The 23,174-nt window shown below is 41.7% G+C and overlaps 1 protein-coding gene across 1 annotated transcript in view; it reads left to right on the top strand.

Annotated features, from left to right (window-relative positions):
- CSMD1 (CUB and Sushi multiple domains 1) overlaps positions 1-23,174 on the top strand; it is a 1,942,714-nt gene that overhangs the window by 1,543,792 nt on the left and 375,748 nt on the right. Inside the window, exons 13-16 of the mRNA XM_059384481.1 lie at positions 11,292-11,474; positions 12,681-13,007; positions 13,999-14,193; positions 20,865-21,003. Coding sequence (XP_059240464.1) covers positions 11,292-11,474; positions 12,681-13,007; positions 13,999-14,193; positions 20,865-21,003 — 844 coding nt within the window. The remainder of the gene's footprint in view (positions 1-11,291; positions 11,475-12,680; positions 13,008-13,998; positions 14,194-20,864; positions 21,004-23,174) is intronic.

Genomic DNA, 23,174 nt, shown 5'->3' with positions numbered 1-23,174 from the left:
GCGATGCAGGCTGAGCCTGGCTGCAGGCCATCCTGGCGTAAGTGCCATTGAAAGGGGACTGTCACCGGTGAATGGAACTGGAGACAGGAAAGGCAGGTGGCACCATGTTTGCAGCAGGTGAGGAAGGCTGAGGGAAGAGTGACATCAGTTACAGAAAGAACGTGTAGCCTGGACGGTGGATTGCAAGGAGGGGCCTGAGGAAAGATGACCCAGAGGTGTCAGCAGTGTTCGGGTCATGCCTGGCTTCCTACAGAAACAAGAAGAGTTCAGATTAACGATGGAGATGGCCAGAGGCATTTCAAACAAAGGTGGCCACCACCAGCTCTGAGGGGTAGAAACGTTATTTTGGCTGCAGCATGGAACGTGGAGTGAAGAGCCGGAATGGGCAGCGGTGATGGTGGGCACGGACAGTCAATGGGCGATGATCCTTGGCATGTGTGGGAATGCAGCTGACATCGCAGACACGACTTTGTGTGGGGTCTTCGGGGCCTGGGAGGTGGGCTCACGTTACCCATAAGGGTCAGTGTACGTTCTTCAAGGTGGTCCTAGAACAATGTTTTTAGTAAAATTTATCAATCATGGGAAAGCCAAGATCTATGGTTCATATTTTTTGCCAGATTCTAAATTTAAGACTTCAGAATGTTACAAAAATATAAAAGCAGAAGGAACATGAACCATTATCCAATCCTATCACCTTTGTTTCTCAATGAGATTAAATAATGTACTTAGTGTTTTAAAGCTGGCTTCTGCTACAACTGAAATAAAAATTAGCTTCACCCGTGAAGATAGTGTACTTACACGTGGTTGTGGACCTTCCTTATTTCAAAGCTAAAGAACTCTTGCTGATCCCTTACACTGTACTTCCGGATCTTTGAGAACCATAAAGTCATCTGGAAGCACGCGGAAGGAAACATGTCCATCGCATCAGAGATAGTTGTAGTAAATAAATTGAATGTTTAGAATGCCTCTATTATAAATGTTTTCAGCACATGCTGCTCTTGATAAAAGCAATAGCAGAATTTTAATAATACAGGTTTTACCGGAATTTCTTAAACCCTGAAGTGAATTCTTCAGAATGCATGAAAAGAGGGCACAATTGTAATTACCGACGGAAATTAGTATCTCTCTGCTCACTGTTCCTCTATGACCCTGACTGAGCAATAAGCTGAGGAAGTGTGAGGGAGCATTTGGAGTGTCCGTCTCGGAGGGCCCGGCCTCAGTAGTCCCTGGAAGGATGGGGTGCGCTGACAGTGGGGACACGCAGGCAGTAGGAAGCACAGGGCCGGGGATGGGGGGCAGATCTCTGCTTTTCTCTCCAGAGGAGATGGCACACACAAGGGCAGGCTGACGACCGCTGTCCAGGGCAGACAGGACAGCTGGGTGGACCTCAGGAGACTCCCTAAGTGACAGGATAGGTTGAAGAACCAGAGAATTTAGAAGGAGAAAACACACACGTGTGCCATCCTCATCAGCACGATGTTTTGTGATGCTGATCAGCAAGCGTGGCAGCCTCCTGTGGCCATGGACCTCCTGACTCTGTGACAGACCCCTCTCCAATAGGCTCCATGGGGACACAGCGCTCATCTCTGCTGTCAAGATGGACTAGACCATGGTGGGCAGTAACACTGTAAACCATCCACCTCAGCTTTCCTGGGACTGATGGTTCTTGGCCCTCGGGCTGAACGTTGGTGAGTTGTAGACAACAGACCAAAACACAGGTCATTTTCACCCAGCCTGATCCATACCTCTTCCAATACCCTCCTGTGCCAAACTGCTGGTCCAGGAAACTTTCCCTGTCTCAAAAGCTAGGGAAGGAAAGGGTCAAGTCTGGGTCCTACACAGAGCAGCAGGAAGCATTAGCTACAACAACTTGCCTGACAACGAGCGCATTGGCCCCTCTCCCATGTCCTGAGGAAGGACTTGTTATCACCAGAAGTTTCCAGAAGCTCCACTGTCATCTCCTTGTGTGCTCACTACTCCTCCTTCCCATTCAACTCCAACAATACCGAACCCAAGAAGACCCCCTGTCTTCTATCCTTCCATTCTTGTCCTCATATAGTCAGAAAGTTGATGGACTAAGAATTGTATACTACCAAAATCAGAGAATACTTTTCCTTTTGGGCTTCATAAAAATAATTTTTCACTGAAATATAAACAATACTCTCAGGAGTATTTTTAGGAAATATTTATGAACAGGAAGGAAGCTACAGTTGTAGCTTCTCCCTTTTGAAAATTCTCAGGATCTGCTGGTGGCATAATTCCGAAGACAAAAGTCAGCTGGAAAAACTTTGCAGAGACCATAAAAGCAACCTGATCCCAACCAAGTGAAAGGCTCATGACTTCTACAATCAGTTGACATCATGGGCATCACAAATCTCTAAATATTGTCTCTTTTATTCGTGCCCTTTTTTTAGCTTGCCTGGGCTGCCGCGACAGAGTGCCGTTCGTCAGGGAGCTTACATTTATTTCCTGAGAGTCCTGGAGGCTACAAGTCCAAGGCCAAAGTGCCGGCAGGTTTGATTTCTCCGGAGACCTCTCTCCCTGGCTTGCAGATAGCAGTCTTCTGCCTGTATCTTCCCATGGCTAATGTCTGTCCCCTCCTCTTCTTAGAAGGACAGCAGTCCTGTTGAATGAAAGCCTACCGTGATGACCTCATTTCACCTTCCTGCTTTCCATCCAAACCCAGCCTCCAAATACAGTCGCAGTCAGGATTAGGACTTCAACATGAATTACTGGGGAAGGGGGTAGAGGTCGGGGTTATAATGCATTCTATAATGACTCTGAATAAATTGATAAGCATTTAATTCGATATTGCGTTCCCAGATAATTACTTGCTATGCAGATATCCTGTGTGGCCAACTCAGGCCAGAGCCATATGCTTGGATAAAATGACATTAGCTTATAAGATGAAACGTCTAACAAGAACACATGCCTGGGCGGATGATATGCCAACTCTGAAGAGCTGACCTAATGAGATACCCATGGGCCATGCCAAGATTCTTAGGAGAGGCAGTTTTGGGTCTGCTCTCATGCATGGATGATTGGATAATCAAGTGTCCAAATGTTGTGCCTAATTGTAGAGCAAAGTTAAAAAAAAAAATTGGCCTGGAAAATGTTTAAATTATTCATAGCCAAATGCCCATTTCAATCACAAAATAATCTTTGTAAGCTAAGCCCGAGTTATTTCTCTCAGTAGATGTAATAAAGATCGAGTGTTCATCTTTGGTATTCTATAGGAAGTAATATTTGGCCGTATTTAGTGCAGAAGGTAACCATCCCGTATCTATCTTAGTAAAGCAGATATAGGGCATTTATCTCTAACAAGGGTGACTTCCTATCTCGGAGAAAAACTGGCTGGGAAACACACTTGGAAGAATTAGTGAGTTTATATTCTAGGGCTGCCAGCTCTAAGCGTGTGGAATGCTATGAAAAAATGGTGCCTTTCGTTGGTACAGCTAATCTCCTTAGGAGAAAGTTGGTAACAGGGCAAGTAATTTATTAAGCCTATTCCCTAGTTTCTAAAATTAAAATTGCTTTTTCCCCCTTGAATATGCACCTCTTTCTCTTCTTTATGGCCAGCCATCCAAATGTGCTTTCAAGCCTATGGAATTACAGATCAAATGGAAGTTAGCCAGTTAAAATGTACCTGTAAATTGCCACCTACTCCAACAAAAGCCATGGATCTCCTTGATTTCTATGGCAAAATGAAGAAAAAATCATGAAGGACCCAAATGATTCTGATTCATTATATCCTATTGCATTTTCTTATCTTTCTTTTACCTAATTTTTCATTTTAGACATACTCACATTTACTTTCTTTTAGAGGCCACTCTTATTTTTTTTTTATCGTAATGTTAGTCGCCGTACAGTACATCATTAGTATTTAAAGTAGTGTTCCATGATTCGTTGTTTGCATATAAGACCCAGCGCTCCAAAATGGGCAAGGCAAGAAATAACAAATGCTGGAGAGGTTGTAGAGAAAGGGGAACCCTCTTACACTGTTGGTGGGAATGCAAGTTGGTGCAGCCACTTTGGAAAACAGTGTGGAGATTCCTCAGAAAGTTAAAAATAGAGCGTCCCTATGACCTCGCAATTGCCCTCCTGGGTATTTACCCCAAAGATATAGATGGAGTGAAAAGAAGGGGCCCCTACACCCCAATGTTCATAGCAGCGATGTCCACAACAGCCAAACTGTGGAAGGAGCTGAGATGCCCTTCAACAGATGAATGGATAAAGAAGATGTGGTCCATATACAGAATGGAATATTTCTCAGCCATCAGAAAGGACGAATACCCAACTTTTGTAGCAACATGGACGGGACTGGAAGAGATGATGCTGAGTGAAATAAGTCAAGCAAAGAAAGTCAACTATCATGTGGTTTTACTTTTACTTTTATTTGCCTTAATTATTATCTCCCCAAGTATTCCCCAAATAATTTTTAAAATGTATTTCTATTTATTTTTCCTGAAAACTAAACACAAGCTAACAAAATATTTAAACACTGTCCTGGTAAAAAGTGCCAAACATATTAATGTCCGCTTGATGTTTGCGAAGTGATTTTTTTTTCCCCATTGAGATGATAATTTTGGTAAGAATTACCTACGTAATTCAGTTTTTAGTTTTGCTAACATTTTGTGGAAGATGTTGTGGCTTATTTAAGCAAGTACCATTTATTAAGAGACATGAAACTATTTTCCCTTGTTTTCTTCACGGTGGGGTCTCCTATCACATTTCCTGGCTCTTTCAGGTAAGAATGGACAGGTGACCTGCCAGACACAGAGGAATGAGTAGAAATCATTAGATATGACCTTGGTTTTGGTTTGTTTGTTTGTTTTTCTTGTTTTGGTTTGGTTTTTGTCTTTAAAAGAGAAAACCTGCCCTTGTGGGAAACCTTGACTCTCCACTTCCTTCTGCCTTGAGACCCAGCAGCCACTTTGTACCCTAAAAATGTCAGCCAGCATGTCCGGGGGTGGCAGGTGGCAAGGGAGTGTGTGGGGTCAGCCCGTCTGCGTCTCTGCACTTCCAACCTCTGGGTCCATGAGGAACATGAAATACCTCATTGATTTCAGTCAGTGCTCATTGGCCCTCTTTGTTCCTAGCAGCCAAAGGCAATCCTAATGAAAAGAAATTCACAATACTTAGCGGCACTTTTATTCCGACCTATAAAAAAGAGAATATTTTGGCTTGCAAGATGACCTAGCAGTTTTTGTGTATGGGTATGATTTATGGGTAGATTTGTTGCACACGTTGGATCAGTTCCATGTGATTTTTTTAAATAGACAAATATAATACATGCACTTTGGTGTTTCTCTTTATGCATAAATCTTTGCTTTAGTCCAGACTAAGGACCATTATCAGGAAAGGACTCCAGTTTCCCCTTTGACAGCACACATGCTCTGTGCTTATTTATGAAATATGTATTAGCAGAGGTTAGTCTAACGCAGTCTTTTTTTTCTTTTTTTCCTTTTTGGACTTTCCGTATCTGCATTCTGGTGCTGACGTGCGCTAGGCAGGAACAGGCGTGCTGCTAGAGAGGAAGGGGGAGATCCTGGCTGCCTACTGTCCCCTCCCTGCTGTTCCCTGAAATGGTCCGCCCACGAGGTGCTGCTGCTCAGTGGAATCCTGTATTTCCTCCTGAAAACCACAGCCTCTCGTCCTTTTCCCCCCAGTAGGAAACGCCTCCTGTCCTGCTGGGCAGCTGCTCTGCTTCCCCAGGCGGGACATTCACAGGGCAGCTAAAGGCCTCCCTGGGAAACACTAGGACTTGTGACTGGGAGGGGTCTCTGTGACGCTGACCTGTAGGCAAGTCTGGGAACCACTGACTGTAGGCAATCAGAATGCAGAGGCCAAAGCAAAAGAGGGGCCCATTCAAAACTTTGCTAGAATTAAGAATGCTTCCTTCCTTTAAGATGCAGTAGTTCATGTGTCAAGCTCAAAGCTTAGCTAGGAAAGTCAGCTTTCCTAGTTACAAGAAAAAATAGTTCAGAGCATCATTATAATTCTCAGATCCTGCCTTCTATGGTGATAATGTATAGGTAGTGCTGTGAGGGGCAGCTTTGCCCGAAGTTTGAAAGGTAAGGGCTTTTTCTTTTCTTTCGGATTTGTTCCATTTTGAAACCAGGGGCCAGTAATGCTGAGTGTTGGGTTAGATGGTAGACATTAACGTTGCAAAGTAGAATGTGTCCTGAGGAGCATCTCATTATGGCTGAAGGGAGCGTGGTGGTCACTGAGTCTGGCTGTCCCTGAGTTCCGGCAGCTCCCCTGGGTTCTGCTCTTGGCCGAGTTGCTCCAGACCCAGTCTCCGGACCCAGCAATGTGATCATCACTGATCTGGCTTCAACACGACCTTTATTTTGCATGACCCATAAGGTAAACATGCAGGGCTGACCACAAAACATGTAAAAGTTCAGAGTACAGTTTCCTTCTGGCGGCTTATTTTTACTTTAAAGAGATTTGATTCATAGCTCTAACTTCAGAATGTCTTCACAATGACAGACGTCTCACCGAGAGTGCTGTGATGCTCCCCCATCAGTCTGCCCAAAGTACTAGATTAGAGACCTCTTGAAGGTCATTAATTATTCCTGGTCCTGTTACCTTGGCACACAGGATGTGCTCCACAAATAATTTTGGAAGAGTATCAAAGAGAATAAGGGATCCAAGTTCCCATGAATATGGAATGAAAGATCTGCAACTTGAACCTGAATTCTCTGGGCAGCTTCCTTTCCTGTAACACATGTTGCCCACCAAGTATATACACATGGGTTGATAGAGGTTAAAATCTTCATGATCATTTGGGATTAGCGTTCTTGGCAATTTTACAATAGACTGAGAAACGATTACTTGTCCCGTGTGGTTTCTCTAGCTCTTACAGCATCTTCATAATACAGTGCAATGAAAGAACGGTGACCTAGTCAAGGTCTAGAAGTTTGTGTTGCCTGGTCCTTGACCCCCTCATTGTTTTCCTGTTTTGCTTATCTCCTCCTTTATCACCAGACTCTAATCACACTTTGTTTCTATCTGTTGGTCCGCCCTGCCACATGGATCCCTCATTCATCCCTTGTCTTAGATCACTCACTCTGTATACCGCATTCTGCTTTCTTATGCTCATGGGCGTGCCCTCCCTTCTCCTCTGGGCTCAAATGTGAATTTCAGAGACCATCCCTGGGTGTTTCACCTGAAACAGAGAACCCTTCCCCTCTGCATTCCCTCTTACCCTGCTTTCTCTGTCTTCAGTGCATTTATCACTATCGGATATATCTTATATTACTGGTTTATTTTCTGCTAACTATCCTAAGCTACAAACTTCAGAAGACCGGTGACTTGGTCAGTTCTTTTTCTTCTTAGACCGTACAGTTAGAACAGTTGATGTACTGTGCTCAAAAATATTAGTCACAGACTGAAAAATTGGGCAAAGGCTAGTAACTCTTTGCTAGGGGGAAAAAAAAAAATCAGCAGCTTGTGTTATAGCTGGAAACTGTACGTAAGCCTGGTCAGACATTTCAGAAGTTCCTTTAAAGAACAAAACAGTACCAACCATCCACTTTATTTCAGACACTATTTTTCGTACTAGCAAATACAAAGAAAGATATGAATTAGTCATCACTCTGGAAAAATTTTCAGTGCCATGGGGTAGGGAGACAGGTTCACAACTAAAATCAGTCCTGACTGGATTCCTTCTGAAACCTCTACAAAAAAGCTACCTGTCATTTCTGGAACAGGAAGCAAAATCTGGGCCATGGTAAGTGGAAGTGGCTTTAGTGAAGGGGGTGCCATGACAGAAAAGGTGGTGTCTTCGATGGGAGTGGGAGGGACCAGAACGGAAAAAAGCTCGGGAGCATGAGAGATCATGGATGTTGAGCCGCCTTTGGCTTGAGTGCAAGAACCCTTCATGGAGTGGGAGAAATTTAGGTTGAAGACATGCAAAGTATTTGGAAAACACATGCTGCTGTGTGCTACTTGGTCTTTTATGACATGCAGGCACCTAACAGGTCTACCTACAGGTACACTCTTGTGTGGTGCTGGAAGAAGACAGGACATCCTCTAGAATGCTGAGGAGAACATTCAGAAGTGAGAGCCAAAGCCACTGAGGTCCCAATATGTCAGAAAGTTGTATGGATAGCATTCGTTAAGGGACACAAAGCCAAGACATTTAGTTAGGCAAAGGAACCCAAGGGAAGTTAGTTATGACTAAAACATGTGTTCGTGTATCTGGGCTTCTGCTGCCCTGTGCTAGGGTCATGACATGGGCAAAGACAGTACAAGAGGAATAATCAGCCAGGTCTGCGTTAGGTCTGCACCACACCTCAGGTGAGTGTTGGAGAGCAGCCACGGTTTCATGGTTCAAGAGGCTTGTATTGAATTGAACACGATTGCCTTTTGTGGATCAGAACTTGCCAGATAACTCATAAGACCACAGCACGCATCTTACTCTTTCTCGTGATCTTTCTCAGAAATTTACCTCCCAGTTTTCCATGTTAATCTGGTTACACCCCTCTCTTTTCCAGTATCTAGTCCAAAGTGATATCGCATTATGCAAACATTTTATTCTCTCCAGAAAGACCACATGAACATGCCTCAAATTCGCCTGACCAGGCTGCCTGGTCAGTCTCACTATTTGCTCCCCGTCGTCTAATACCAATAGGCCACTGAAAACAAAAATGCTCAGTACATCAAAAGAGCACATCGTGGATCGAATTACTCATTTATTATGTAAACATTTACAGGCATAATATATCTAATAAAAATAAAATGTATTAGAGATGAATGGTAAATATGCAGTGTCAAATGTACTTACTATAAATGCTTTAGATCAGTTCTTTGTCATTCAAAAATAAACAGTTCATAAAATCCAGAAGAATTAATTACTATGATAATTGATAAAGAAATAATGTTATTTAGTACTTTTAAAGGTCACTGTCAAAGAAAAAGAAAAGCGTGTCAACAGGAACATTACGGAGCCCCCAGTAGACTGTTAAACGGCTCTTCCCGCTGAATGGACAGTCCTAGATGGGCAGGGAGGGTACCATCACAGCTGGGGCTTTTCTTTAGGCCCTAATTATCAAATCCCATTTCTAGACTGATAATTTGGAAGAGATATTTTGACCAACTTTTTTTTTTTTCCCTGTCTCTAGGGGCTTCGATCTTTCAGATGATAGCAAATTCTAGTATTATTTAAAAATCAGAATCTCAGGGTCATCTTTGAGTCATCTCTGAGATCTCTGAGTCATCATCTCAGACATTTAGTTGATAGCAAAATTTGATAATTCCTACGTGCTGATACCAGACACTGTGCTGCCTGGTTGCTGGTCATAGTTGATGCAGAGCACCTAATGATAGGTGTGTCGGACGGATAGCAGGTTGTGTTCCAGGCCAGCAGGGTCCTCGCATCTGGACACGGGGACATCAGCATCATTGGTGGAAACAGTATTCTCTTGGCTCTCAGCATGAGGGGCAGATCTGTTGTCATCTATATCCACATCGTGGGTCAAACGACAGACATTTTATGTCTGAGCACTCTGTAGTCAGGAGTTCTCAGACTCCGTTAATGTAGAGAACGGTGTCATCCCACTTGCCAGATTTGACCTTGTAAGAGGACATTCTGAATTTTAGCATCATGGAGGCAGAACGAACTTCGAGAAGTCTAAGGCTTACTAACAATCATAGTAACAGCTAATATTTTGAGCCCTGTATGCGGTGTTCTGTATGTGAATTACTTAAGTCCCTCAGATGTCCTTGGAGGTAGGAAGAGGTCGCTGAGGATGTATAAATGAGACTTGGAAAGACTAATTGCTCATGGTGGCCAGACGAAGGCCAGGAGGCTCAACACCAAGTCTAGCTTCCTGACTCCTGAACTCAGCGCCATGTCCGTTGCCAGAAATGTGGAGTGCCCAGCCCCCTAACCAGCTGGGAGGCCATGCCACATGCAGCCTCTTTTCTGTTAGAAACCATTGATGTGAATTGCCTTTTTTAAATGGGGAAAACATAAAACTTTGTTCAAGGCATCCCAAGTATTAAATTCAAGCAAATCCACTTCTAGATCTGTTCAAGCAAAGGCCATCAACTTGAACTCCAAGGTCTACCCTTAAGTAAACATGTTCTCTGGTGCGTTCTTTAGCTTGTGTTACATGCAGGAACACTTTTGTTCTTCTGGAATCATTAGCGTAAGGGTCGCCTTCTTTATCTGATAGCCTATCCGGTTAACAGAGCGCACCAAACCTGTTACCCAAAACCTGCTTTTGTTTCTTTTGCTATCTGCCTAAGAAAGCAGATGTGATGATACCCGTCTATTGAAAATCTTGATGCCATTGTGATATCAACTGGTTGATCTCACTTCCCCTCCACCCACAAGCTCCAACCACACTGGGCTGGTGTCTCTGGAGCAGGGGCTGATTTCAGATTTCCTTCAGGGCTGAGTTATACTTTCTGTTTCCTCCCTCATCCATTATTCTGTAATCCTTTGAACATCTTCATTTTGCTTCAAATCACCTATGGTGACCAGAAATCATATACATTTAAAGAATTTTATTGTTCCCTTCATACAATGTAAGCACCATGAGTGGGAGAATTGTGTCTTGTTTGCTCAGTAACCTCATTATGTAGGACACAGTCTGACACATAGCTGGCCCTCCAAACATATTTTTTATATGAATCCACAAGAAGCATTTTTCTTAATACGTTCTGTGTGGTTAGCATTTAAGACAGAGCAAATGTTGAAATGTATGGATGGTTTTGGTGCATTTGTGTCCGTCCTGTTCTAAGGCAAAGGGGCTTGACTTGGCATAGTTTCTTCCTGGCTGAAGACCATTAATTTATCCATTTTGTTTCATAAATGGGTTTTAACATTAAGGGGAAGAATATTCAAATGGATTTATTGATTTAAATACGCAGTAGTGAATGAACAATCTTACTTGTATTCTTTACATCTAAGAACAGATCGATTCAGACACACTTGGTCTTTGCATTTCCATTGCAGAAATCCTGGACAGCAGGTAGGGGGTGCCTGGGCCAGGAACACGTACCTATAAATCCCGACATTCCTGTTGCCAACACATCTGCGTGGCCATTTGTCTCCCTTAGAAGTCAATAAATTCAGTACCTTTTTCTCAAGTTAAATCATGTTTCCACCCCCAGGGTTTTGTAATTAAATACTGGATGACATGAACATCCTTTTGAAACTTTTAACAAAAGCTGAGTCTAAACCAGCAAAAAGTAACTTGCTCACTTTCTCAATTGTTTAAAAAAAAGTTCACTGTGTATTTTTTCCACAGTTCATTTTTCTTTCCCGTTTTCAGAAATTGAAAAGGGAGGCTGTGGGGACCCTGGGGTTCCCGCCTACGGGAAGCGGACTGGCAACAGCTTCCTCCATGGGGACACGCTGACATTCGAGTGCCAGGCGGCCTTCGAGCTGGTGGGAGAGCGCGTGATCACATGCCAGCAGAACAACCAGTGGTCTGGCAACAAGCCCAGCTGTGTATGTGAGTACTGTGCTGGCCAGGGCTGTTCTTTCTGTCCTGCGACTGCCAGGCAGGGGGAGAGGGAGGGAAAGGGGCAGGTGCACCTTGGAAGGGGAAGCATTCAGAACCTTTGGGGAGTGCTTCATTGACCAAACAAAGCGTGGGTGTTCTTGTGCACCAACTTCCCTGCTTCACTCTCGCGGGTAAAGCTAATCCATGCTATGGCTCCGTCTCCTACATAACTTGTAGCTGAGATCTCTCTGCCAGCAAGAATGGGCCATGCACAGAGGAGCCTTGCCTCCTTCTAGAGCTTCTGAAGTGGGAGGGTCTGAGACACCCACTGGCAATGGACCTGATAGCTTTGATAATGTCTAACTCAGAAACACCAGTTGTGAGTGTGGGGGACTTCAGCTTATGGTGCCCTCCTAAGTACAGGGTTTTAACAAATAGAAACAAAGTACTTCATGGTGATTTAAAAGAAAGTTTTTTTTTTTGTAACTGAATGTAGCATGTAACTAATGTAGCATTTTTTGTGACTCAATGTAACATGTCACCTGAAAGACAAATAGGGACTTGTGTGGATAGAAAAGCGAAGCCACACCCTAGAAATAATCCAACAGGTGCCCTCTCAGCATGTGTGTGTGTGTGTATGTAAACTGATTTTAAGTACATGCTCTTAAAAAGGTAAATGTTCCAAGAGATTTTTATATTGTCCACCCAGTATATGGTCTGATTTTTTTTATTGTTACCCGATAACTAATAATACGTAAATAACTTGAAAAAAATGCATTTTAAAGGCAAACATAAAATATAAAGAGAAAAGGTATCCAAGAAGACTAAACAGAACCAATATTATTTCTGGAAATTGCTCGAGACACAGACATAACTTATCATATTAGTGTTTGCTCTTCTGAAGGCAGAAAGTTATAACTAGAAATTCTAATATTTGCTCTAGGTTTCCATGACCTCGGCTCAGATAATTTTGGAGTCAAGCTTATACTCGATTACGTGTGGGCTCTGGTTGTGGTGTGTGCCACGAAATATTCTATTTACAGTTTAGGGAGCGAAGGGATATCATGGTGTAGAATTACCGATGCAAAAGCGGTTGGACGGTCCTAGCTCTGCAGGTGTGGGTGCCTTCAGAGGAGGCTGCCGTCGGTCAGCGCCACGTGGCCGGCTGTTTGGCCATGTGCAAAGTGGTACGAACACGTGTCTGTGTCTTCACAGTTTCCTGCTTCTTCAACTTCACCGCGTCATCCGGAGTTATTCTCTCGCCTAATTACCCCGAAGAGTACGGCAACAACATGAACTGTGTCTGGCTGATCATTTCTGAACCAGGAAGCAGAATTCACCTCATCTTTAACGATTTCGACGTGGAACCGCAGTTTGATTTCCTTGCGATCAAAGATGACGGCATTTCTGATATCACCGTCCTGGGCACCTTCTCGGGTCACGAGGTCCCCTCCCAGCTGGCCAGCAGCGGGCACATAGTCCGCTTGGAGTTCCAGTCCGACCACTCCACGACCGGCAGGGGCTTCAACATCACTTACACCAGTAAGCAAGCCTCCCCCGCACCACTTCTAGGCCCCATTTATTTAAATGGCTTGTGGGGTCCAGGCTGACACTCTGTAAGGTAATGGGAGTAACACAATTAGACAGCGTTGTCCCACCAGCCTAGGGGCATCACTCCATTTGGGCTGGTGTCTCTGTCAGCCTTAGAGTAGGGTTAGCGCTCATGTTCCTTTTTCCTTTCTCTCATTTTCCTCCCTCCTCCCCCCTCCCACTTTCTACACCTATTTCCACCCACCCATCCATCCACACATCCTGCATTCAAAGAAATCGTGCAGTAAAAAGGATTGAGGCGTTTGGGGTCTGGAGCCATGGATTAGAACACCAGCACTTGCTATACTTAGTGAGTTTTGGTTAGAGGGCACTTTTCTTTGTCTCAGGGTCCTCATTTGCAAACCAGATTGGATTTAAGAACATCCACTTCAGTGCATTGTTAAGGGAGTGTAATGTAATAATGTTAAAGGTGAGTTATAAATCACAATTTACTGGTTGCCAACTTCTCTTAGACACTGTGCTTAGGTGTGCCAGTAATTATTTCATTTAATATTGCAGTAACACTGTGATACAGGCTCGGCGTTCCTCACCTGTAAATTAAAATATCTAACCAGATCGTCAGAATGCCTGCCGAAGGGCAGAAAAAAACACACGAGCCAGGCCTCTAACCCAGATGTGTCTGAATCAAATCCCTTCCAGCCCCTGCCCTATTTCTGTTTCTTCTTAATCCATGTGGAAAGTGCTTTCAAACTGGGAAATGCCATGTAGATGACAGTTTTACATATCTGTGTGCCATCTATTCTTTTTCCCTCTGTCATACTAGGTATCAGTATCTTATTGGTTTAATGCGATTATCGGTCTATAAATGTAGAACTGAACTTTAGAACAATAAATGGCTTTTTTTAGTAGGTTTTGTTTCTTTCTTTTTTGAATACGCTTACCTAATGTTCAAGTATTTCTATTCATTTGTTTTTCCTTTTAGCGTTTGGTCAGAATGAGTGCCATGACCCTGGCATTCCCATAAACGGACGGCGTTTCGGTGACAGATTTCTGCTGGGGAGCTCAGTTTCCTTCCACTGTGACGACGGCTTTGTCAAAACGCAGGGGTCGGAGTCCATCACCTGCATCCTGCAAGACGGGAACGTCGTCTGGAGCTCCACGGTGCCTCGCTGCGAAGGTGAGCGGCTCCTCTCATTTGCCACTATCTCCCTGTGCAAGTCCGCATCGGACTTGATGAACAAAGGGACCGTGCTGGTTTCCTAGGGCTGCTGTCACAAAGCACACAGACTGGAGGCTTAAACACTAGAAACTGAGTGTCTCACAGTCCCGGAGGCTGGACATCCAAGAGCAAGGTGTTCGCGGGACTGGTGCCCACTGAGCTGCGAGGGAGGATCTGTTCTGGTTCTCCACCAGCTTCTGGGGGTTTGTTCATGTCTCTGGAGTGGCACGGCTGCCAGAGCATCATCTCAGCTTTCTCCGTGTGAACGCACCTCTGTTTCCAGATGTCCCCTCTTTGTAAAGGCACCAGTCGCATGAGATCAGAGCCATGCTAATAACTCACCTTAACCCCATCTAAAAAGACCCTCCGTCCAAACAAGGTCACATCTTTAGGTGCTGGAATGAAAAATCCAAAATGCACATTTTGGAAAGACATAATTCAGCCTCTAACAATGGCACAGTTTTTAGTAGCTATGCTGTTTTATTGCCCTTAAGGTACCTGATGTAAATACTGCCTAACTAATTTTCTTCTTGACATTTCTACTCTGGTTAACTGTGTAAAAAAGCCAGGGGGTGCGTGCAGAATAAGGAGCATATCACCTCTAATGTTTGCTCATATGAAAATTAGTGACTTAGAATATATATTCACACCCTATCAAAATGTCCCATACATGCCGAGCTAAGAAAAGCTTTATAAAAAACTTACCTCCAATAATACCAAGAAACACATTTTTAAATAGACTTTTTTTACGAGTAATTTTTGGTTCACAGCAAATTTCAATGGAAGGTATAGAGATTTCCTTATGTCCCCTGCCCCCACAGAAGCACAGTCTCCCCCACGAGCAACAGCCCCACCAGACGGTTTCATTAGTTACACGTGACGAACCCACGGGGACATGTCACTATCACCCAGAGTCCATAGTTCCATTTTAGGCCACTCTTGGTGTTGTACAGTCTGTGGGTTTGGACAAACGTATGACGACATGCATCCGTCATTAGAGCATCACACAGAGCAGTCTCACTGCCCTAACGTCCTGCGCTCAACCCGTTCACTCTCGCACAGCACCCAGCCCCTACCCCCCACCGATTTCTTCCCTACCTCTGTCACTTTGCCTTTCCTGGAATGTCACACAGTTACAACATATAGTCTGTGGTCTTTTCAAATGGGCAAAAATTACTAATTTTAATGCAAAGCTAAAGTACCATTTTTGTCTATCAGATGGGCAAATATTTGAACACCTTAATAAGATGTATAATTGGTAAGGTTGAGGAATAACTGACATTTTCTGGACAAGCTGTTGAAGGTATAAAATTATGGCATCATAGTGTAAATTCATATTAAGGGTTTTAAATTGTTTCTTACTTTTTTAGCTATAAATCGTATTTCTGGTTGTAAGGACATATTCAAACAACTCTGAAAAGATAATATTTTTTTCCCTCAAGAATGCTTTCTGCAGTATTAAACACAAAAACCAAAGATGCAAACAATTTAATTTTAAACAACAAAGAATGAGCTAGATAAATCATCACAAACCTCAAACAAATATTGTAACATCAAAGATGATCATCATAGTTTATCATGTGAAAAACCAGGTGATATGACCACGTGTGTTCCAACAAGCCGCTTTAAACATATATTTAAGTATCTCATGATGATAATAATTATTTTTCAAAGCCTGAAAAAAAAAAATATACACCAAAATGTTAGTCACAGTGATGGGTGATTTTTTTTCCACACTGTTTATTTTTTTATTTTCTCAATGGTCTTTGGCCAGTAGGTGCTCATTTTAGAATAAGTAAATTTAAGAGAAATAATGTGTCAAATATAACCTGGAGTTGAGGTTGTTTCCTCTCTAGAGTGACCGACCTACCATTGCCAGGGGGCGGTCTAGGCAGAACCTGATCTATCTGATGAACTCCCTGGCCACCTGAGGAGCCGTGCAGTGGGAGGGGCTCCTGCCTCACGCCCTTACCCTTCAGTCCAACTATCAAAGTTAGCGTCCATCGTCTAAGGGTCAGGACTATGTTAAATCTCCATAAAGATATTCTCACTTTCACACTTTCAGGAAGGGCTTAGATTGGTGGGCGGTGAACATCACTGGGGGCTAGGAACTTGACAAATTGAAGGGAAAGAGCTCAAGGGAAGCTCTTCTATCCCTATCTGTCTCTATCACATATTTTATATGTACAGCTTTTAGATGTTACATTGTATCTGGTGTTAATAAACAGGGGGTCATTATCCTTTACATATAAGTAAACATACACTCCTTGGTGCTCCAATGATAGTAATGACAGCGTGTGTGCGTGCATATTTGCTGGTGCTGCTCAAGCATACCATATGGGGAAACAAATGACAGTACTTTCTAGTCTCTGCTCTCTCCTGGCCATGATTCTCCGCATCCTGGGTGTGCTTCCCTGTAAAATGCTTGTGCGGCTGTGTTACAGGCTCAGGGCAAGTATGTCCCTCTGCATGGTCAGGGGAAAGGAAGGGCTCCCAGAAGTGGCAGATGATGTTTCTAATAAAGTCAGATGCCAGGAGAAAGTATCCTATTAAATGTGAATGAGCCATCCTCTCAAATTTGGAAAAGACCTTCAGAGAAGTTCAGTCAAAACTCAGCTATGGGTTAACACAGAAAACAGTTAACACAGAGGACTAGTAAATGGTGAAAGAGGTTTTTTGTTGTTGTTGTTGTTGTTGTTTTTGAATAATTTACTTGTACTGAAAAACCCAATTATAGTGCCCTGATGAGTCTCAGAAAGTACACACAGATAATCTGATAGTGCAAGTAATTAGATACCCCAAGTGATGTCTTTGGTGAAGAGAAACAGAAATGCTACTTACAGAATTATGTGCATCTAGTTGGAAAAAATCAAATGGGAAAGGAAAGATTTAGTAGCACCAGCACATTTAATTGAAGAGACACAGAAGGAAGTATCTTAGAGTATATACATATTCCTTATTTTTTTTTCAAGTATTACTTGTTACCATCAATTCTTTAATTGATCATAAGGTCGAGGCCACGTGCATATGCAGGTACAGTGTAAACGTATGATACGAAGAGAACCACAGACAAATACTTGGGAGACGCCGTGTGGTAAAGCTGCAAGCCTGAAGGGATGTGCTACCCAGAAACCCTGTGAGGGGGAGCCCTTTCTGCTACGATAACGTGTGACAGGAAGCCTATGTTAGGAGGCAAATGCCCCAATATCGAACAGAAAGACAAAAAGTGAAGGAACTTCTTGATAATGTTAGAAAAAAAGTAGAATGTTATATTAATAAAAATCAAGAATTAGAAAGAATAATGTAAGTGAATTATTTTTTTGGTATCAATAAGATAGACAAGGCTTCTTTGATTCTGATAAAAAAAAAAACTAGGAAGAAAGACAGTTATAGGTATTCAACAAAATAGAAGAAAAATAACCATGGTTACAAAAATAATAACTCAACATAATAATAAAATAATAAGTTCTTATTACTAATAATAACTTTACATAAAGAGCAAAAGGTTCACAATAAATCATTTCCTCTAAAAATTATGTTTATTTTTTCTGGCAGAATTTACTGGATACCGGCACATCATGTGTATAAATTTTTTAGCCTCTGTAGGAAAGATTTATCTCTACTTATTTGTTCTGCCTCTAGCCTCCCCATAAATTTCAGTGCAGCTCATTGTCACTAAAAGCACAAGTTAATTGGGGGTGTGTGTATGAGTGTACAAGAATGCATCATCAGCTCAATGGCAACAAATTTCAATGTTCAATGAAATTGGTGATTTCCTAGCAAAATGTAAATTATTCACAGTGACTCAAATGGAAGTGCAAAGTGTAAATAAACAGAAAGCCTGAGAAGAGATTTGAAGAGTTTAAAGTTTGGACGCAGAGAAAGACACAAGCAAGGGAGGTGTGCAAGGAAGTCCTCTCTCTTCCAAGTCTGGAGAAGTTGAGCACTGAGAACACGATCATAGCTAGCGCAAAAACGGCCTGACTCCCGTGTACCATTTTACAAAGGCAGTGTTAAGTGTAATATGCCTGAGCCAGATAATTACATTAAAACATAAAGCTATAGAAAAAATATATGTAATCAAGATGAGCTTATTTTAGAAATACAATATCAAGTAGTTCATCCGTGCAAATACTCAATGAATCAAGGAGTTTGTGTCCTATAGACCTGGCTCACTTCCTTTCCCTGGGGAATTTGAGCATCACTGGTGCTGTCCACTGGGTCTTCTGAGTCTTCTCCAAGCAGGATGGCATTTCTTGGCCCCCTTGGCTTTGAGGAAACTGTTTCAGTTAGGAATGAGTGGAAGTGATATATTCAACTTACGAACCTACGTTTGATTGTCTCCTACAAGACTAGCTCAAGAAAGGAGCCCCTAGGGGCACCTGGCTGCCTCAGTGTGTGGAGTGTGAGACTCTGGATCTTGGGGCCGTGGGTTAAGCCCCACGTTGGGTGGAGAGAGTACTTAAAAATAAAATCTTACAAAAGATTCCTCTCTGTGTGATGAGAGAGAGTCATTCCTCACACAGGCTACGTATCCAAGAAAAAGGAAGGAGCCCTTGGATACGTAGCCTGTGTGAGGAATGACTGTCTCATCACAGCTAGTACGGTTGTGGAGTTGTTCCTACACCACGATGTAATCTAAGCTGGCTGATACGGCAAACCTGACTTCATCACTTCATACTTTTTTGTTTAATTCTGTTGACTGAGAATATAACAATTAAAACATCTATTTCATCAGGATAAAGTGATACAAATTCTAACACACACGAAATTACAAAGTGATATGTAAAAGACAAGATATTAGTAAATAATAGTGATGTGTGACAATGCTGGCACATTTCAAGAAATCTAACAACTCAAAATTTTTAAAAACCTTTACTGAAATGAAGGAAATATACAAGTTTGTATTTAGATGGGAAGTAAGGCTTACAAAAATAAGGCAATTCAAACAGATTTAGAAAGGTCTCATATAGCAGATTTAACAAAAAAAAATCTATATTTGCTATAGGCCTTTCTTACATAGTATCACTGAATAGTAAAACATGAAACAAGTAAGATTGTTTAATTTTGCTTATGTCATATTCTAAAAAACATTTGCTACAGCATGTCAGAAATGTAGGAATGAAGGCTAAAATATGAATAACTGTTACAATGATTATACAAATAATTATAAAATGGGAATAAATAATAAATAAATAAAATTCCTAAAATCAATTATTAAAAATTGGTTGTTTTAAGATTATGATTGCTAAAGTAATGAATGTTTTCTTCAAGAACTCAAGGTCATAAAAATGACTCTGATTTCCTGTTATATCTAACTATAGACATAATGCCCACCTGATTTAGAAATGAAACTGGATCAAGAAAAGCATGATCTGCACAGTGGGCATTTGTGTTCTCCTCCATTAACGTATTTTTGAAATTCTACCTCCCCTTTACTTGGAACAATTTTTAAAATAAAATTTAGAATATGCTTTATTATAATTTTGTATCCTGCTTTGCATAATGTAATGTTCTAATTGCAAAAGTTACTCATAGTAATAAAATCTCGGAACATTATTTCAAATGTATTAGTGCCCTTCTAATATGTAGTCATAAACTCTGCATACATTTTTACTTTTTTCTTTTATTATTCCATTATAAATGAAGCCACTATGATTACCTTTATAGATTTCTCTGTCAGATGTTTTTCTTCAGCAACAAAACCTGCTTGAAATCGTGTACAGTTTCTCAGCATTTTAACACATTATGGGTATATCTCCATAAAAGGCATAATTTTTTTCAAAAATGATTTTTTTTTTAACTCGGGACATTTGTATGTTTTATTTCTTATCAATGGATTTACAAATTTGATTACAAAGATGGCAAAGAACTTTGAGAAGGAAAATCTGAAAAAATATGTGGCTGGGCAAAAACATGTGAAATATATGTCAGTACTTAAAAATTATATAGCTTATACAGAAATGCAAAACCCATTTACCTGAGCACCAAGCACATACCTTCTTGAAACTTCTTTTCTTCTTTATAATCATGGATTATTCAAATGGACTGATGCAGGTTAATTCTGTCTATTGAATTAGGAAATTTTGTTTTGTTCTGTAACATTCCCTAATGATTTACTTTCATGTAGGTGGCAAATCATGTTAATAAAACAGACACCATGCAGAGTGCATAAGCAGAACACACATCACTGAAATGTGTCTGCCCATGCACACACACACACACACACACCCCGCAGGGTATTTCCATTCAGATGTGAAGCAATTTAATTTGCTCATCAGTAGATGTTTGTGGAATCACACACACATATGCAGTATGGATATCAGGGCTGTGCTCTCACGAATCCGTTGTGACAGTTGGATGTGACAGTTTATGGGGGTCATTCATCTCGCACGTACACCCTGACCTTTTTGGATCCTAGGAGCTTTGCTGTGGGCTGATGATGGATGTCGGATGAGGGATAGATGTGCTCTGCTTTCAATAAATGCTGTTTACTTGAGAGCACGTTTAGCGTGAATACTTGAAAACGTGAAGTCCGTGAGGACAAGCGCATTCCTGCGGTCATGGGCACTGCCGGGGGCGTCCCCGTGCACTCGGTGGGACCTGCTGACACCTGCACTCTCTTTCAGCGCCATGTGGTGGACACCTGACAGCTTCCAGCGGACTCATTTTGCCTCCAGGATGGCCAGGGTACTATAAAGATTCTTTAAATTGTGAATGGATCATTGAAGCAAAACCAGGACATTCCATCAAAATAACTTTTGATAGGTAAGAAAAAGATGTTCCCTTTCTTAACTTGGACCTGAAGACCCATGCCTGTCCAATGTGTTTACTTAAGTGGATCGTGAGGATTAGAAATAGGATGATTCCTGGTTGGCTTTCCCAAAGGAGTTCTCTTCAGAAGAAACAGGCCTTTGGTTGATAATGTTTCATTCTTCTTGAACTTTACCCTCTACGGCTGCAGCTAAGTCCTCTCCAAAGGCTGGGTCAGATACTGGCAGTCCCTAATCATTATTCCTCAGAGCTCGCAAATACTGGCCTTCGTGTCCAGCTCTGGGTTTTGGACCTGTGGCTAAAATACACTCTGATTGCAAATGGAAGCCTATGGTGTCCCTGAGGTGCCTTTTGGAAGAGCCCAGGAAAATGTTTTCTTGCTCTAGTGATGTTTCAGTTGCAGAACCCACACCTGTGAGTGACAGATTAGTGACCTGTGAGTGGTTCTATCCCTGGAGTGGTGTGGCTTGGCTATTTGATAATGCATTCGATAATCATTTTTTTAAAGATTTCATTTATTTATCTGAGAGACAGTGAGAGAGCACAAGCAGGGGGACTGAGAGACTGAAAAGCAGGCTTCCCACTGAGCAGGGAGCCTGATGCGAGTCTCGATCCCAGACCCCAGGATCATGACCTGAGCTTAACCAACTGAGCACCCAGGTGCCCCATGAATTCAATACTATTAAAAATAATCATGCAATTTGAATTCTCCATAATAAAATGTGTTTCCATTTGTCTCTGCAATAAAATCACCTTGATGATTAACAGCCAGAAGTGTTTTCAGAAAGATACCTGCTTTAAAATAGAAGGAAACATATTTGTTTAGCGTTTTAAGTTTAATCTCTGAACAATTTTAAGCTTCCTCTAACAATGAACTTCTTCTTGACTAAAAGAGTTTGGGTTTTAATATTCAGGATATTATAATGTCTCAAGGCAGATTAACACTATTATATTGTTTTGTTTGTTTTCCACTAATTTTCTATTAATAATAATATATACAGGAAGATTTTTAGTGGGAGTCACATTATCATTTAGCACTATTTGTATTTGAAGTTATTGTTCATTTTATTACGTCTGGTAACATAATAATCTCCAGTAGGATAATCTCCCAGAAGAAAATTAAAATTGTGGCTTGTGTATCCATTACACTGGAGAATGGATCCTTGCATATAAACTTAATCATTGAGGAAAAAATTAACTCTGTAATATCCAGTAGATTACATTGGGTTCCTTATTAATTTTCATAACTTTCTGGTATTGAGAGGGGGAAGAGCAAAGCCCTTCCTGATTCCTGGCATCACATCAAGCGTAAATAATTAGTAAAACTTGTGACTTTACATCCTGGTTTGGTACAAGTGTTGAGCACACTGTTTTCTGTTCACACTTCTGAACAGAAACATACAATTTTTCTCTAGCTTTAGGGATTAGGGAACTGTGATACTTTGCTGAATTCCATCTGTAAGAGCCTGTATTTCTGACATTTTTAGGCATTTGTGATTGTTACACTACTCTAAAGATTTCTGTCTCCAGCAGAGGGCTGACATCCTAATAAAGCATGTGTTTGTAAATATAACTATAAGAGACCCTACTGTTGTTATTGTTGTACAAAGTGCATCTAGTTGCCGAATAGTGGGAAACGCTTGGAGCGCCCTCTCCCAGGCTCCCCTGGGAATCTTCCCGCTGTTGTGAGGGGCACTTTCTGAGTCCTTACTGTTGCTTCAGAAAGAAGATGTGAAAAATGTAGCACAGATTTTTCAACTGAGATTTATTTCATGCTTACCAAGACCTCTTAAATCTAAGCTCAGCAAAGGAAACAGTCAAGAAAACAAAGAGGCAACCCACGGAATGGGAGAAGATATTTGCAAATGACAGTACAGACAAAAGGTTGATATCCGGGATCTATAATGAACTCCTCAAATTCAACACACACAAAACGGACAATCATATCAAAAAATGGGCAGAAGATATGGACAGACACTTCTCCAATGAAGACATACAAATGGCTATCAGACACCTGAAAAAATGTTCATCATCACTAGCCATCAGGGAGATTCAAATTAAAACCACATTGAGATACCACCTTACACCAGTTAGAATGGCCAAAATTAACAAGACAGGAAACAACATGTGCTGGAGGGGATGTGGAGAAAGGGGAACCCTCTTCC

The sequence above is a fragment of the Mustela nigripes genome, chromosome 18 (genome assembly GCF_022355385.1).
Source record: "Mustela nigripes isolate SB6536 chromosome 18, MUSNIG.SB6536, whole genome shotgun sequence".
In the NCBI taxonomy this organism is placed as follows: Eukaryota; Metazoa; Chordata; class Mammalia; order Carnivora; family Mustelidae; genus Mustela; species Mustela nigripes.
This window is presented reverse-complemented; position numbering and strand designations above follow the sequence as displayed.